This window comes from Podarcis pityusensis (genome assembly GCF_964106645.2).
Source record: "Podarcis pityusensis genome assembly, chromosome: 7".
In the NCBI taxonomy this organism is placed as follows: domain Eukaryota; kingdom Metazoa; phylum Chordata; class Lepidosauria; order Squamata; family Lacertidae; genus Podarcis; species Podarcis pityusensis.
Window position 1 is genome coordinate 28,025,424 of NC_138031.1, and position 12,766 is coordinate 28,038,189.

The 12,766-nt window shown below is 40.6% G+C and overlaps 1 protein-coding gene across 3 annotated transcripts in view; it reads left to right on the forward strand.

Moving 5' to 3' along the window:
* The window catches only part of MMP16 (matrix metallopeptidase 16), a 188,700-nt gene that overhangs the window by 150,012 nt on the left and 25,922 nt on the right, over nucleotides 1-12,766 (forward strand). For all 3 annotated transcript variants that reach the window (XM_081013433.1, XM_081013434.1, XM_081013435.1), the window contains one exon: nucleotides 9,613-9,763. In XM_081013433.1, the coding sequence (XP_080869559.1) occupies nucleotides 9,613-9,763 (151 nt within the window). The remainder of the gene's footprint in view (nucleotides 1-9,612; nucleotides 9,764-12,766) is intronic.

Here is a 12,766-nt window from a genome sequence, read left to right on the forward strand (position 1 = left end):
GCAGCAGCAGCATTAGAGGGGCAGGCATAGCCAATCCATGCCCCTCAACCAACCAAACCATAAACCAATGCCTAACCGCGAACCTTACAAGTTGTGACGATTTGCTACACAGTAGGCAAAAACCAAATGGCCCCAGCCAATCAGCCAGATGGACAAAATTCCTACCAGGCCCCTGCTCCAAAGCAGACGACCCCATGACAGGCATAGCAAGGTCAAAGCAAAAAACCCTATTCTAGGGAGGGAGGGACGGGCAATCCGATGCACGGGCGAAAAGAGGAAGCCCTAGCCTCGTGCAAGGAGTTTTAGTATTTCTGGCTGTCAATCAATAAATGGCAACATTAACTTCTTCCCAACAACAAGGGAAGCCCCAATCACATCAGTGGCCAACGATCAATTAGCCCGCCTCCCAACTTTGGAGTGTCCTGGCGGCCCCCACCGCAACACGTGCTCTCCATGAAGGAGAACACGCTTTATCATAGCTAAATTGTATCTCCCCCACCACCAGTGTAAACTACCCTGTTTTCAGCTTGCAATCTTATGCACCTTTACTTGTGAATAAGCTCCACTGATCATAGCGGGAATCAATTCTGGATTAATATGCATGGGACTATGCTGCCGGTTGTGCAATTTTTGTGCTTTAAATAGCATGAACTATAGAAAGATACACTTCTCCCCTCTAATTTTCCTTTCCCCCCTTCTAATCAGAGTTACTTATTTTAAGCATCAGTTGTTTATCTTGCTTATCATGTCACCTGTGTTATATTATAATTTATTTCCTCCCAATACAGTGACATTACAGTGTTCAGGTGGGAAATGAATTATTAATAAAGTTCCTGCATTTATGCAAATATTCATCATAATTAAAAATTGCATAAAGCACAGAAAATATGGCATGTGGAATTAACTGTTTTTCAGCAGCCTGTGGCCCCCTCCCCATTTTTTGGTGTGTTTCCCCCCTTTTTTTGCACCAGGCATCAGCTGTTCCTTAAAATTAAAGGTCTTAAATATGCATCTAATTTGAGTGTAATGTGAAAATTATACTGTATGTTGAATAAATACTAGTTTATCATTGCAACCTGCTCATTGGGAGTGAAAATCCGTGTAGGATATGATTATTTATAAAGCGAGATTTGTTAAACGAGCATTTTTTACATTAACAACAATAAGGGAATTAAATGAAAATGCTCAAATTTAATTGTGTAGTTAATAAGGACTGAAAAATACTGTAGCTCAAAAGGTTTGTGAGGAGGGTAGATGAAACGCCATCAGGGACCTTTAAAACCCCTAGTAAAGATGTTAAGAAGAGGGTTGCTGGATCAGACCACAAGCATGATACAAACATGGCATAGTATCAAATTCAAAATGGCTACTCTGTGGTGTGCATTAAGTTTACCATACCTGCTGGGCATGCTGAGAATGTAGGCCTTGCAGAGCCTATTCTGTTCACTCAGTGGCCAGCCAGATGCAAAATGGTAGCCCATAACCAGCACATGAGCACAGTAGCACTCTCCCACTTGTGTTCCCCAGGGACTGGTATTCAGAAACACCCCGTTCCCACCCCATCATACTTACATCTTCTTCTGCACCCCAACTCCATGGCTTTCTTTCTTTGATTCTTTCTCCCATTCCCAGCTCTGTTGTTTCTTTCTAGACCCCAATACTTCTTGCTCTGTCACCGCTTTATAGCTCTCCCCTGAAACTGCTTTCCTTTTCCCCTTTCTCTCAATAGCTTCCTCAGTGTCTTCCCCTTTGTCTGAGGTAAGTTGCAGTTGTTGCTGTTGTGGCCGGAGCTAGGCACGTCAACTTCTCTTTCAGCTTCCTTTTTTTTTTTACCGTAGCAGCTCCTTGGGAGAAAATAATCAAAGTTTGGGGGGTGGGATACAAAATGTTGGGTTTCCAGGTGTAGCTATAGCTGTCTCTTTTTGGAGGTGATTGAGTTAACCAGCAATTGGCCAGGATCGAGGCCTTGTGAGGCCACCACCATTCCCTGGTGATTGTTCTCATAAATGCCACCATTCATGCACATGGTAATCCATTGCTTAGTTGCATCAGGGGCGGGGAAACTATGGCCCTTCAGATATTGCTGGACTCCAACTCCTATGAGCCTGAATCAGCATAACCAATAATTAGGGAAGGTGGGAGTTGTGGCCCAGTATATCAAGAGACCACAGGCTTCCCACTCACACACCAGTTTAGTAAACATAAGCAATGGAAGCGAAACCACTAGAAAGAGAGGAAATGTGAGCACTAGCAGCAAAAGTCAAACCACTAGAGAGAATGTTAGTGCATCATGAGTTTGGAGTTTTAAGCAGTCATACTGTTGGCATCGTTTTACAAAGACACAAAGACATGCATTTTTATTTCAGTGCATTTATAATACTAGTAAGTTTGCATTCTGCATATATAGATTTTATATTGTTTTCTGACATTCCCACCCACCCCCATTCCAAGCTGGGTCTGGTTCAGGCATGTGAAGAGGACAGCTCCTGCTTTCATGTAGTATGTTTCAAGGATGTCTTCACTTGACTTTCTAGATGTTAGAGTGTGTGGAAAATTTCTGTCTAATTGGTTTCTAGTGTTCATACTTGAAACTTCAGTGTTTTAGGGGACAGGGAAGTGCCCCAATAGTGTCCATAAGTGAGGTTGTAGCCCATGTTAGTCATACTTGGAATTAATTAATTCATTGAAATGAATAAAGATGACTGACTTAGGTACATTAATTTCAGTGAGTACTCTGAGTAGAACATAGTTGACCAACTCAATGTATCTTCATATGTATGATGAAAGCTGCATTCTTCCTGTTTGCTAAGGACCATTAGCTTAGACTTTGAATATTCCTTCACAGTGATTGATAGATGGTCTGATGAAGAAAAACCATTTACTGTAGCCCAACTCCATTTTTCTCCTATGCTCTGAAATAGAAATAATGAATCTTAGTCACCAGTCCCATGCACACTTTCTTGGGAGTAATCACCATTTAACTATATGTTGCTTACTCGCAAGTAAACACTGCCTATTTGTTGTCATGTTCACTGCTTTTGTAAGAGCCAGCAGATACACATTGCAGACAAAAACATTTTTAATCTTCTGAAAAGGCCCGAATCTTTTCCTCCCCATGTGTTATGTTTATATTACTGCATGCAAACCACAGAATTCAATCATGTTTTATTACCATGTAATGAAATTTCAGAGTAAGATGAGTCTGCAGAACCATTTTTCTTTTAGATTTATCTAATCATTTTACACCTCTCAAAAGCATGTTGTCCTCTAATCCTTCTCTAGAAGATTAGTTTTACTTTGAACCCTTAAGCAACTTTGAAACAACTGCCTTTATTATAATATGGCAAACATATTTTGTCCGCATTCTTTCTTAGGAAAGTCCCTTACATAACAAATTATGGGTCCTATGAAAATCACTTAGTGAAGGAAATGTCAGTTCCCATTGGCATGGCTGGTTTTTTGTGGATATACATTACATTCCTACCACCCTTCTTCCATTTGATATAGCTAAGCCACTGTCCTATATCTGGGGTAGGTTCTTCGTCACAGACTAACATGCAATGCAATACTGTTGCTGAAAATTCAGATTTGCAGGAGCAAATTTATGAATCTAATCTTAAACATTGGGATAGCTCAGTTGGCAGAGCATGAGGCTCTTAATCTCAGGGTTGTGTGTCTGAGCCCCACATTGGGGGGGGAATTGCTGCATTGCCGCGGGTTGGACTATATGACCCTCGTGGCTCCTTCCAACTCTACAATTCTGTGATTCTACCACATGGTCACATTTCCATGCTAGACATCCAGCATGCTAGACAATATAGGTGACTGTCTGTGGCAGCACAGCACTTGGGGCTATTTAGGGAAATCTTCAAAGGGAAAGAGCATCATCTGACCCGCTTCCCAGAACTTTGGGACAATATGGTCCCAGAGCAAAATAAGACACAACAGAGGAGAGTCTGTTTTTCAACCTGAATCTGTCCTACCCTGAATCTGAGGAGACCAATTTAAATGGCAAAAGAACATGTGTGATAGGAACATTAAATGCTCTCCCTCCCATAATTTACTGCCTCAAAGTCCATATCCTGAGGCACTGTTCTTTCAACTAGACTCTCTTTGAGCCAATGCAAACAAAATAAATGATTATCAATGGGATGGGAGGAGCTTCTAATTTCTGTGGGAAGGCTCAATAAGAGGCCAGTATAGGCTGTGAAATCCTCATGGTTGGCTTTCTTCATGGAGCACAGTGACGTTCCATGGTGCCTTGTTTTTCCTGGGTTGCTTTTCATGCTTCTGGTTGAGCACCACTTGCTCAGGTCAGTGTCAAAACCAATTCTACCACACACAGAAAGTCTGTTTGTCTTCACCCTGTGTTTCCTATATCATTATCTCCTTGCTATCTGTTAAATCCATGATTGCATGTGACTTCTATTTAGTTATTTTAATTTCATTTGGATTCTACATTCCCCTTTTGGAATTTGTTGCTCAAATTAGGCCTATAGAATCCTAAGCTGTTTTCTCTCAAGCCAAGACCCAGCCAAAGGGCTATTTAAACTCTTGTAATGCCAAGCCAAAGGGGAGAGCTTTGTCAAGCCTCTTTCACCATTGAGGCTGATGGAGAAGAATTTCAAAAGGCTATGCTTTGCCTGTGTGGGAGAGAGCCAATGGGCAGAGCCAATGTTTCTGGCTTTTCTCAGCTGACCCCTATTTTTTTTTTTTTTTTAAAAATCAGTTTCAGAAATTTCTGAAGAACATGAAGATTTTAAAATATATGGTTCAACTATTGCTTCATAATACAGTGAATGGGAAATCTTAGACATTCTAGCACTTTTATTTTTTTCTTGCCCTGTGTACAAAAAAAAAAGATAATTGGCTCAAGCTGGATTCATTTCATCTATACTCCTAATAATGTACTATTTTACAAAGGAAGGGCAATGAATTAAAATTCATCTGACAACTGAGAGTTGTTGTTGTTTTCAATTCACACATCAGTGATTAGAGTTGTATAATGATAAAATCTGCCTGGAGACCCCTGTTAAGACTGTATATCCACACACATTTAATGCGTAGAAGAAGGGTGAGTTGGGACAGACTGGCTGGCACCGGAGCCAAGTAGGGGGGCAGGGGGTCAAGGCTCCTTCAAAGCTCTGCACATGCACTCCATGGGGCATCCACATGACACGTCAGCCCCCCCCCATGGTGTGTGCGAGTGACATCAGCATGCCGTGAGCATGCTGTGGGGTGTGCTGACATCATGCGTGCATGGCACGGTGACATTGCACGGCCCTGGACCCCCTCAACCATGGGTCAACTTTCAGAAGGCCACACACCAGTCGCAGGTGAGGCCAGAAGGAAAACCTATCTCTTTAGTACAGTTGGTATATTCAAAATATACCTATTTTGAAATGTATCTTCCTTCTATGAAATCTTGGCTGGATTTCATTAAAGTGCTGTATGGCCATTCAAATATCGATTGAAAATAGCATTTTTCTATCCCAAATGGAAGTGTAAAATATCATTTTAAGTTGAGTGAAAAAATGAAACGAATAGCATAAAACCCATGTTTATTTATCTATTTAGAGCTTAGATACGTACTTAATCTTCTGTATAACGGCTCAGAATGTACAGAAACTTTGCTATTTGGTAATATAGCATGAACACCTAATTAAAATATAGCAATATTCTTTCATAGCATTCCATGGTGGTTTTCCTGTAGGATAGGTAATGAGGAAATGCCAGATAAGTCTGTAAATATTTTTTAACTGGCAGGGATGCAGATTGTGAAATTCTTCCTAGTGTGACAAGAAATTTAAGCAGTGCTAAAAGCTAACTGTCAAAGGCATCCACAGCGCTAAAACTTGTGCCAAGTCCAAATGCAGCAGTAGCAAAGTTGTTGTAAAATTCACACTGGTGCTGCCATAACTTTCAACACCACTCATCCCACTATTTGACAGCTTCATTTTGAAAGCTAAAATTTACTGGCAGGATATGGGTAAGAAGCAAGTAACACTGCCTGCATAGAAATTCAGGGATTTTATTTTATTTAAGTGAAGCAAGTGTATGGAAAAGGCCTGCTGAAAGCAAAATGGATATGTGATACAGATAGGATGAGCTTGAGGATCAAGTGAAGTCTTGCAGATAAATGCAAAACAGCAACAGACGTTTGCGGCCCAGCTTCTCACCTGTTCTCTCTGTGCCATAGAACAGCTTAATAGGAAGGCTGGCCAGAAAAAAAACGCCTGTTTCCTGCATGTATTGTTATGCATTATTTGCAACACTGTAAAAGAGTTTAACCGAAATATTAGCATCTGCGCCTACTACAAAGGAGTAGCTCTTGAAGACGCTTGAAATAACATGGATGGATCAATTAGCAAGACTGTTTATTCAAAGAAGACACCTAGTAGGTCTTTTAATTCTTTCAACATATTTTCAATCCTCCTTGTGACTTTTTGGAACCAGGCTCAATGCTTCTGAGAGAGCAGATTTATTTGTCTTTTCTTTGAAAATTGAACGATTTGGCTATGGTACCCTCCTTGTAATGTGTCGTATTGAATTATTGCTTGGGGGTTATGGGTGGGGTTAGTTTTTTATTGTTTTAATTGCATTGTGTTTCTATATGCTGTAACCCAACTTGGGACCTTCTTGAAGGGTGGGTAATAAAAACAAATAATAATAATAATAATAAATTTTAAAAAGTATTTGCTTTGGCTCAGAGATAGCAACTTGCCTAATGATTCCTGACTGCTCTGAGATTTGAAATAAGGAACTTTCCAGTACCCAGCTTACACTTTTAATCTCTTTGCTACATGAGGTAAATATAAATGTCAATGTTAATTTTATAGCACTTTTAACACACACATGGAACGCTTAAGAATCTCTCATACTTAACCTTTCTAAAGCCCTGAGATAAAGGGCATTGATATTCCCATTGTACAGATTCCAAACAGAGGGTGTGATAGTGACTCATCCAATGCTGTTTGGAGAGTTCATTAGAGGACTTATCAAATATTACCCCTCCAGCTGCAGGGAGAGGGGGAGAGACAGTCCACACATTTGGGCTGAAATGCACGGTAGAGACAATAGAAATATTATGGCCTGCCTTGTTCAGCACCCACCTAACTAAACTGTCATTCAGTGCCCACCACAAAGGGTGATAGATAACGTTGGAACTGACCCCCACAGGTAAATTTTTCAACTTGATAATTTTCTTTTGCCTGCTCCTTATCTTAAATTCCTTTTCAGTATTCACTTCTCAGTTTGAAGGCTCTCATTCTGTTTCTTTGCTGAAACTCCTGAAATGTGCAGCTCTCTGTCCTCCTTCTCCAACTGAAATCCAGATGCTTTCTCATATAACTCCTTGAGCTGAAGAATCAGAAAATAAACTTTCTCGCTCAAAGAAAACATGCAGTCATGTAAATCTTGAGTTTGTTATATACAGCGCATGCTACAAATAATGATGACAGCTGTGGCAGTATAAGCCCGTCATCTCCTGCATGCATAATACATCTCCATCAGTCTGAAACCAATAGAAATCTTGCATATAAATAATTACTGTTGCCATTGCCCAAGAGACTCAAATAACATATATCCAGATAGCTTCTAGAGTTTAAATTTGTTCAGTTCTAAATACCAGAGGAAAAGGTATCAGCTGGGTAGGATCTGATTGGCAAATATAACTCGTAGTTCCATTTGCCTATGCAATGTTAGGTACTTTTGTAGTTATTGTTCAGGAAACCATGCCTTGCTTAAATAAATGGTCACACAGTGTAAGACAGGTCTGTGCAACTTGTGTGCCACAAACTTCTGGTGCCGTGAACCTGAAAGCCAACAGTGGCCCACAGATGGACACAAAGGGAGAGAGGGCAGTGGTGCTTATTGAGGAGGCACTGGTCTCTGGGCTGGATTCATTGGGTCATAAATATGTTGGACAGAATAATTGCAACCCTCCTTGTGATGGAAAATCCTGTTCACGCAGTGTTCCCGATCACAGGGATCGTATTTACGTTCAGACAAACACACTTACAATCCCCCTTCAGTTCTCTCCACTCATTGTGACATGGTTTGAGATAGAACCAGCACGTGCATCATCATCCCTTTGCTATGAATGCAGTTTAAAAGCACCTGAATAGATCCTGAATATCTTGGATGTGTTCCATTGGGGAGGAGAGCATCAAAGCAATGGTTCATATCAGTATGCCACATTCGTGTGGTAGATCAGAGCCACAGTGCTGTTCTCTATGGCATACCTGGATGGCACTGGGTGGGGCATTGAGGTTGGGGCTACCCAGACACACCAGCAGAACCTCTCTATGCCTTCTTCTTGGTCCTGACTTCACCATCACTCTGCCCTACCCAACTTCCATCCAGGTAAGTTGTAACAACCCCAACTGCTAGTGATACATATTGGGGAGGCGATAGAATGACGTGAATGTTTTCTTGAATAAGAAGAATGTATCTGAAATGTAGGAGTAGGAGCATTATCATGCTTGAAAGTGGATTGTTAAGCAGTTGCAAAGGAACTGATGAAAGATTTAGTTCGCAAGTTAAGCATGGGAAGGATTGAAACCGTATCCCATTTCCTAATTAAAAATGTGACAAAAGGAGATGCTGTAAATTTGAAAGATACTGGCTGAAGAAACCAAACTATTTCCTGATTTCCCCTCTGCATCCTCTTATTACTCTTTAAGACTTCCCTTATTTAATGCCGCTGAGGGATATCTATAAAACAAACCATGAAACAACCCTCTGGTTTTTCCATCACAGTGACTAGCGCAGATTTGATCCTCAATCTTTGGGGTGAACTAAAGTTTCCTTTAAAAATGTTTGTAACAAAAACAGTGCCTAAGGGCCGATATGTGTACATGAGGCAAGTCTGCTTGGATACTTTGTTAAGCACAAGAAAGGATATGGGTTCCCATTTTTGTACATGTCATTTTCTAAAATGATTGGTGTTGAGAAATGTATCCACTTTACCATTAGCGTCTATGCCTAAGGGTGTCTTGTGGCACGTCTGCACTACAAATTGACAGCCTGCTTCTAAGGAACTACAGCATCAGCTGAAGTTTTTCCAGTTCTGTAGCAGCTTCCAGTTCTGTAGCCCAGTCCTGTAGCAGCTTGCTAAACTTGGGCATTTCTTGATCTTACAACAAACAAAGCCTTTCACTCCATGGCAGCTCATATCATGCTGCAGAATTCAAATACAGCAGGCCTCCACCTCTCATGACCTACCAAAAGCAGCCCAGTAGCCATGAATCATCAGCGCACCACAACCCATTTTTACAGCCCTACAGCATATTAGGTCTCTTGGTGGACCACCATTCATGGTTGATGAGCTGCATTCAGCTTGGTGAGCCACAGCACTATTTCCGGCAGCCTGCTCCATTTGGAATTTTGGATTCTGCAGCATATTTGGAATTCTGAGGAATGACAGCCAATGTTTGGATATTGGTTCATATATTGATACCTGCATTGTGTTCTGCTGTGTTCTTTTTTCTAATTAATGTCTTACATATTTCTTGGGGAGAGTTCAGGGGAAAGAGCCTGTTGGATGCATTTATCAACAAATGAGAGTACGAGAAGCTAATGTGGATCTTTCTCCCTTCCCTCTGCTCTCAGGTAACAAGTTCTGGGTCTTCAAGGACACTACTCTCCAGCCAGGATATCCTCACGATTTGATAACATTGGGCAGTGGGATCCCACCCCATGGTATTGATTCAGCAATTTGGTGGGAAGACGTTGGGAAAACCTACTTCTTCAAAGGAGATAGGTTGGTATATTCATCCTGGAAGGGAATAATCAACCTGTTATTTTCATAGCATTTGTGTATGACTGGTTGTGTTCCTTAGTTTTCCAATGGCCTTGTGAAAAATATTACACACATGAAATTTTTAGTGTTGGGTTGACTGTTTACTATTTCAAGGCTTTATATGTACGTTTCCACACAGGTTAAGACCCATATCTTTTGTGTTTGCCCAACTATTATAAATATTCTCTGTCAAGGGAAGCAAGTCTCTGAGGTTTCAGGTTCTACTGTGCACGTTCACTTGTCATTTATTTTCATTTAGCCTGCAATTAATTGTTTTATATACATCTTACAGGTGATGTCAAATAACTTCAGAGACCTAGGTACTGAAAGTTTTCAATGAATTTGCATATTTTTCTATCTCCCTTCACTTCTGTGCTCGTACTTTTGAAATCCTAGCACAAAAGAATTTAGGGTCACAACACTGAAAACAAAGTGTTACAATTTCAGTATGAGTTTGGCAACAGAAATGGAGGATGAAGGAAGACCTACAATCTGCTTCGTACTCTCAGAGCAGTTTAGCTTTATGCATTATGTTATTTGTGTGAAGCAAGTGTTGTGCATGGATTGCTTCTAAAATGAACTGTGACTTTTGTTAATGCATTGTTTTAATCCTCAGTGCTCTTGGTAGTTAAGCAGGGTTTACCTCAACATGGCAAACAAGCACTGATAGAGGAAGGAGATTTAGCTCTACCTTGCTCCAGTTCCGTGCTGCTCTGTCTCCCCAACTTCCTGCTGCCTTATTTTGGACCTAGATGAAGCTCTGGCAAAGATTGGTCCTAGTGTTTTGTCCTTCTGCAGAAAGATTAGCAGAGAGCAGAACATTAAGTACAGGGGCATGAATCTATTCCCCCTTGAACCCTAAAGGCGATGGGAAGTCATGCTGTGACTTCCATCTTCCTTAAGGGGACCTTGGAACCACCAAAATATTTTTCTGCCTAACTCATGTTTTCTACTTTGATAGTATCTCAATGATTTCAACCTTTCACAAGGGAGATATGTATGGAGCTACCTTAACACTGAGATGTCCTTGCTTATTTGGAAGCTCTGTGTGAGATTTGGAGCGCTTGAATGTGTAGCACTGACCAAAGTGCAACTCCTGTTGCATAGATGCTTATAGAAACCACAGGAGAAAGGACTTTTCCTCATTTCCTTCATGGTCAGGTCACAGCTGTGCAGCTGTAAATAGTTTTCCTCTGATATTCAAATCCACTTGGAAACACTTGAATGTATAGACGCTGTCAGTATATTGAAAAACATTGTGTATATATGCAATTCAGGGAATGAACCCTGTGTGTGCAACTAGATTTCCTGGTGTTTTTTCGTATATATATTTTCATATATATATTTTCAGCATAAAATACAATAAAAACAGATTAATCTAAATGAAAATGGAAAAAGAAAATAACATAAAAGGGGAAAAAGAGAAAGAGAAGAAGAAAGAAAAAATACAAAGCACTCTAGCAGAGGTAGAACTTAACGCTTGTTTCACACAAAAGGGTATGGAGCTTCCCAGGAGTCACCTGGTAGCTTCCCTTCCTTCTCCCAGCCTCCCACCTTGGGAGATCTCCCCTTCCCTGTCTCTCATACAGGATCTTTCGCCTTCCATCCATCACCTTCCTGTGCATTTCTCAAAAGATAAAACGCAGGCAAAAGTAGAGTGGATAGAAGGAAAATGTGAAAGAGAAAACACAAGAAATAAAGAAATAAGAAATAAAGATAAAAAGAAATAAAAAGAGAGACAGAGAAGAATATCGCACCAACAATTTTACTGGGCACCATAGGCAGGAGGAACTCTATGGAGTGTGTGAGACTCTCAGTTGCATCCCTGCAAGCATGCATGCTGTTTAAGTCTTTTCCCCAACTGTGCTGCTAATTTTGTTTGCCTTTCTGAGCTATATAAGTCTATATTATGAAGACTGCCACAATCAGTTTTATAAATGGAGCCTTCTTTTCTGTGTACCAGCCTTGGGAGAAGAAGTAGGCAACATCTTGACGCCTGAAAAGTATGTTTAATTTCAAGCATATTGGAATCAGCATCTACTGTGAACAAAACCTGTGCAGGTTGTCTCCTGCAGATAGGGAGATTTGTTATTTTTTAAAGTTTATTCCAGGGCAACAGTTTTCAACCTGCAGGTTCTTGGGACCAAGACAATGGTTGGCATCCTGTTTCTGCATTTGTGACCTACACTTTCTGTAAGTTTTATTCGATTGAGGTTTTGTATAGTAGGTTTATTTCCAAAGGCAGCTATGCCAAGTCAAGGTCTTCCTAAAATACTATTAGCTTGAGCAATATGCTTTAAAAGAAAAAATCAACCTAGAGGGAACTATCAAAGGAAACTTCTGCTGATGGAGAGGCTGCTACTTAGAACTGTAACAAGCATAATGAAACTCAGCAGGACATAAATGCAATACAGTATGTAAGAAGAAGATCGAAGAACATGAGCCATGCCAAGATAATTGAGCTATTACAGGATATTGACCACCAGTGGGAATAAGCCCATATCCCACTAAGCTTCACAGTACATATTGTTTATATCACCTTCCTCCCCCCCCCCTTTTCTTAATGTAATGTTAGAGTTGAATCCTCCTGCTGCTTTTAATTGCATGAATAAGCCTATTACGGTTTTCTTTCTGAATTAGGACAACCCACCGTTGCTTCTTTAGTAGCAGTGAGGTTGTCAGGCATGAAAGAGACAGGCGAGAGGTGATGCCAAAGTCAAAGGAGCAAAATGGCCTCCCTGCTAAGACCGTGAAAATATGCTGTAGTCCTCTTAGGAGAAAAATGTGCCTGGAAAACCACAAGGAGAATGTACACATGAATGAGGAAGTCCCAAGGAAGTGATATAAATAGAAAAGTACACAACCATGCTGGATAAATCTATGCTGATTTTTCTACTGAGTACAATCTTGAATTAATCCCATGAAGTAGGGTTTGCCCGGCAGAACTCAGTTAAATTTGCTAGA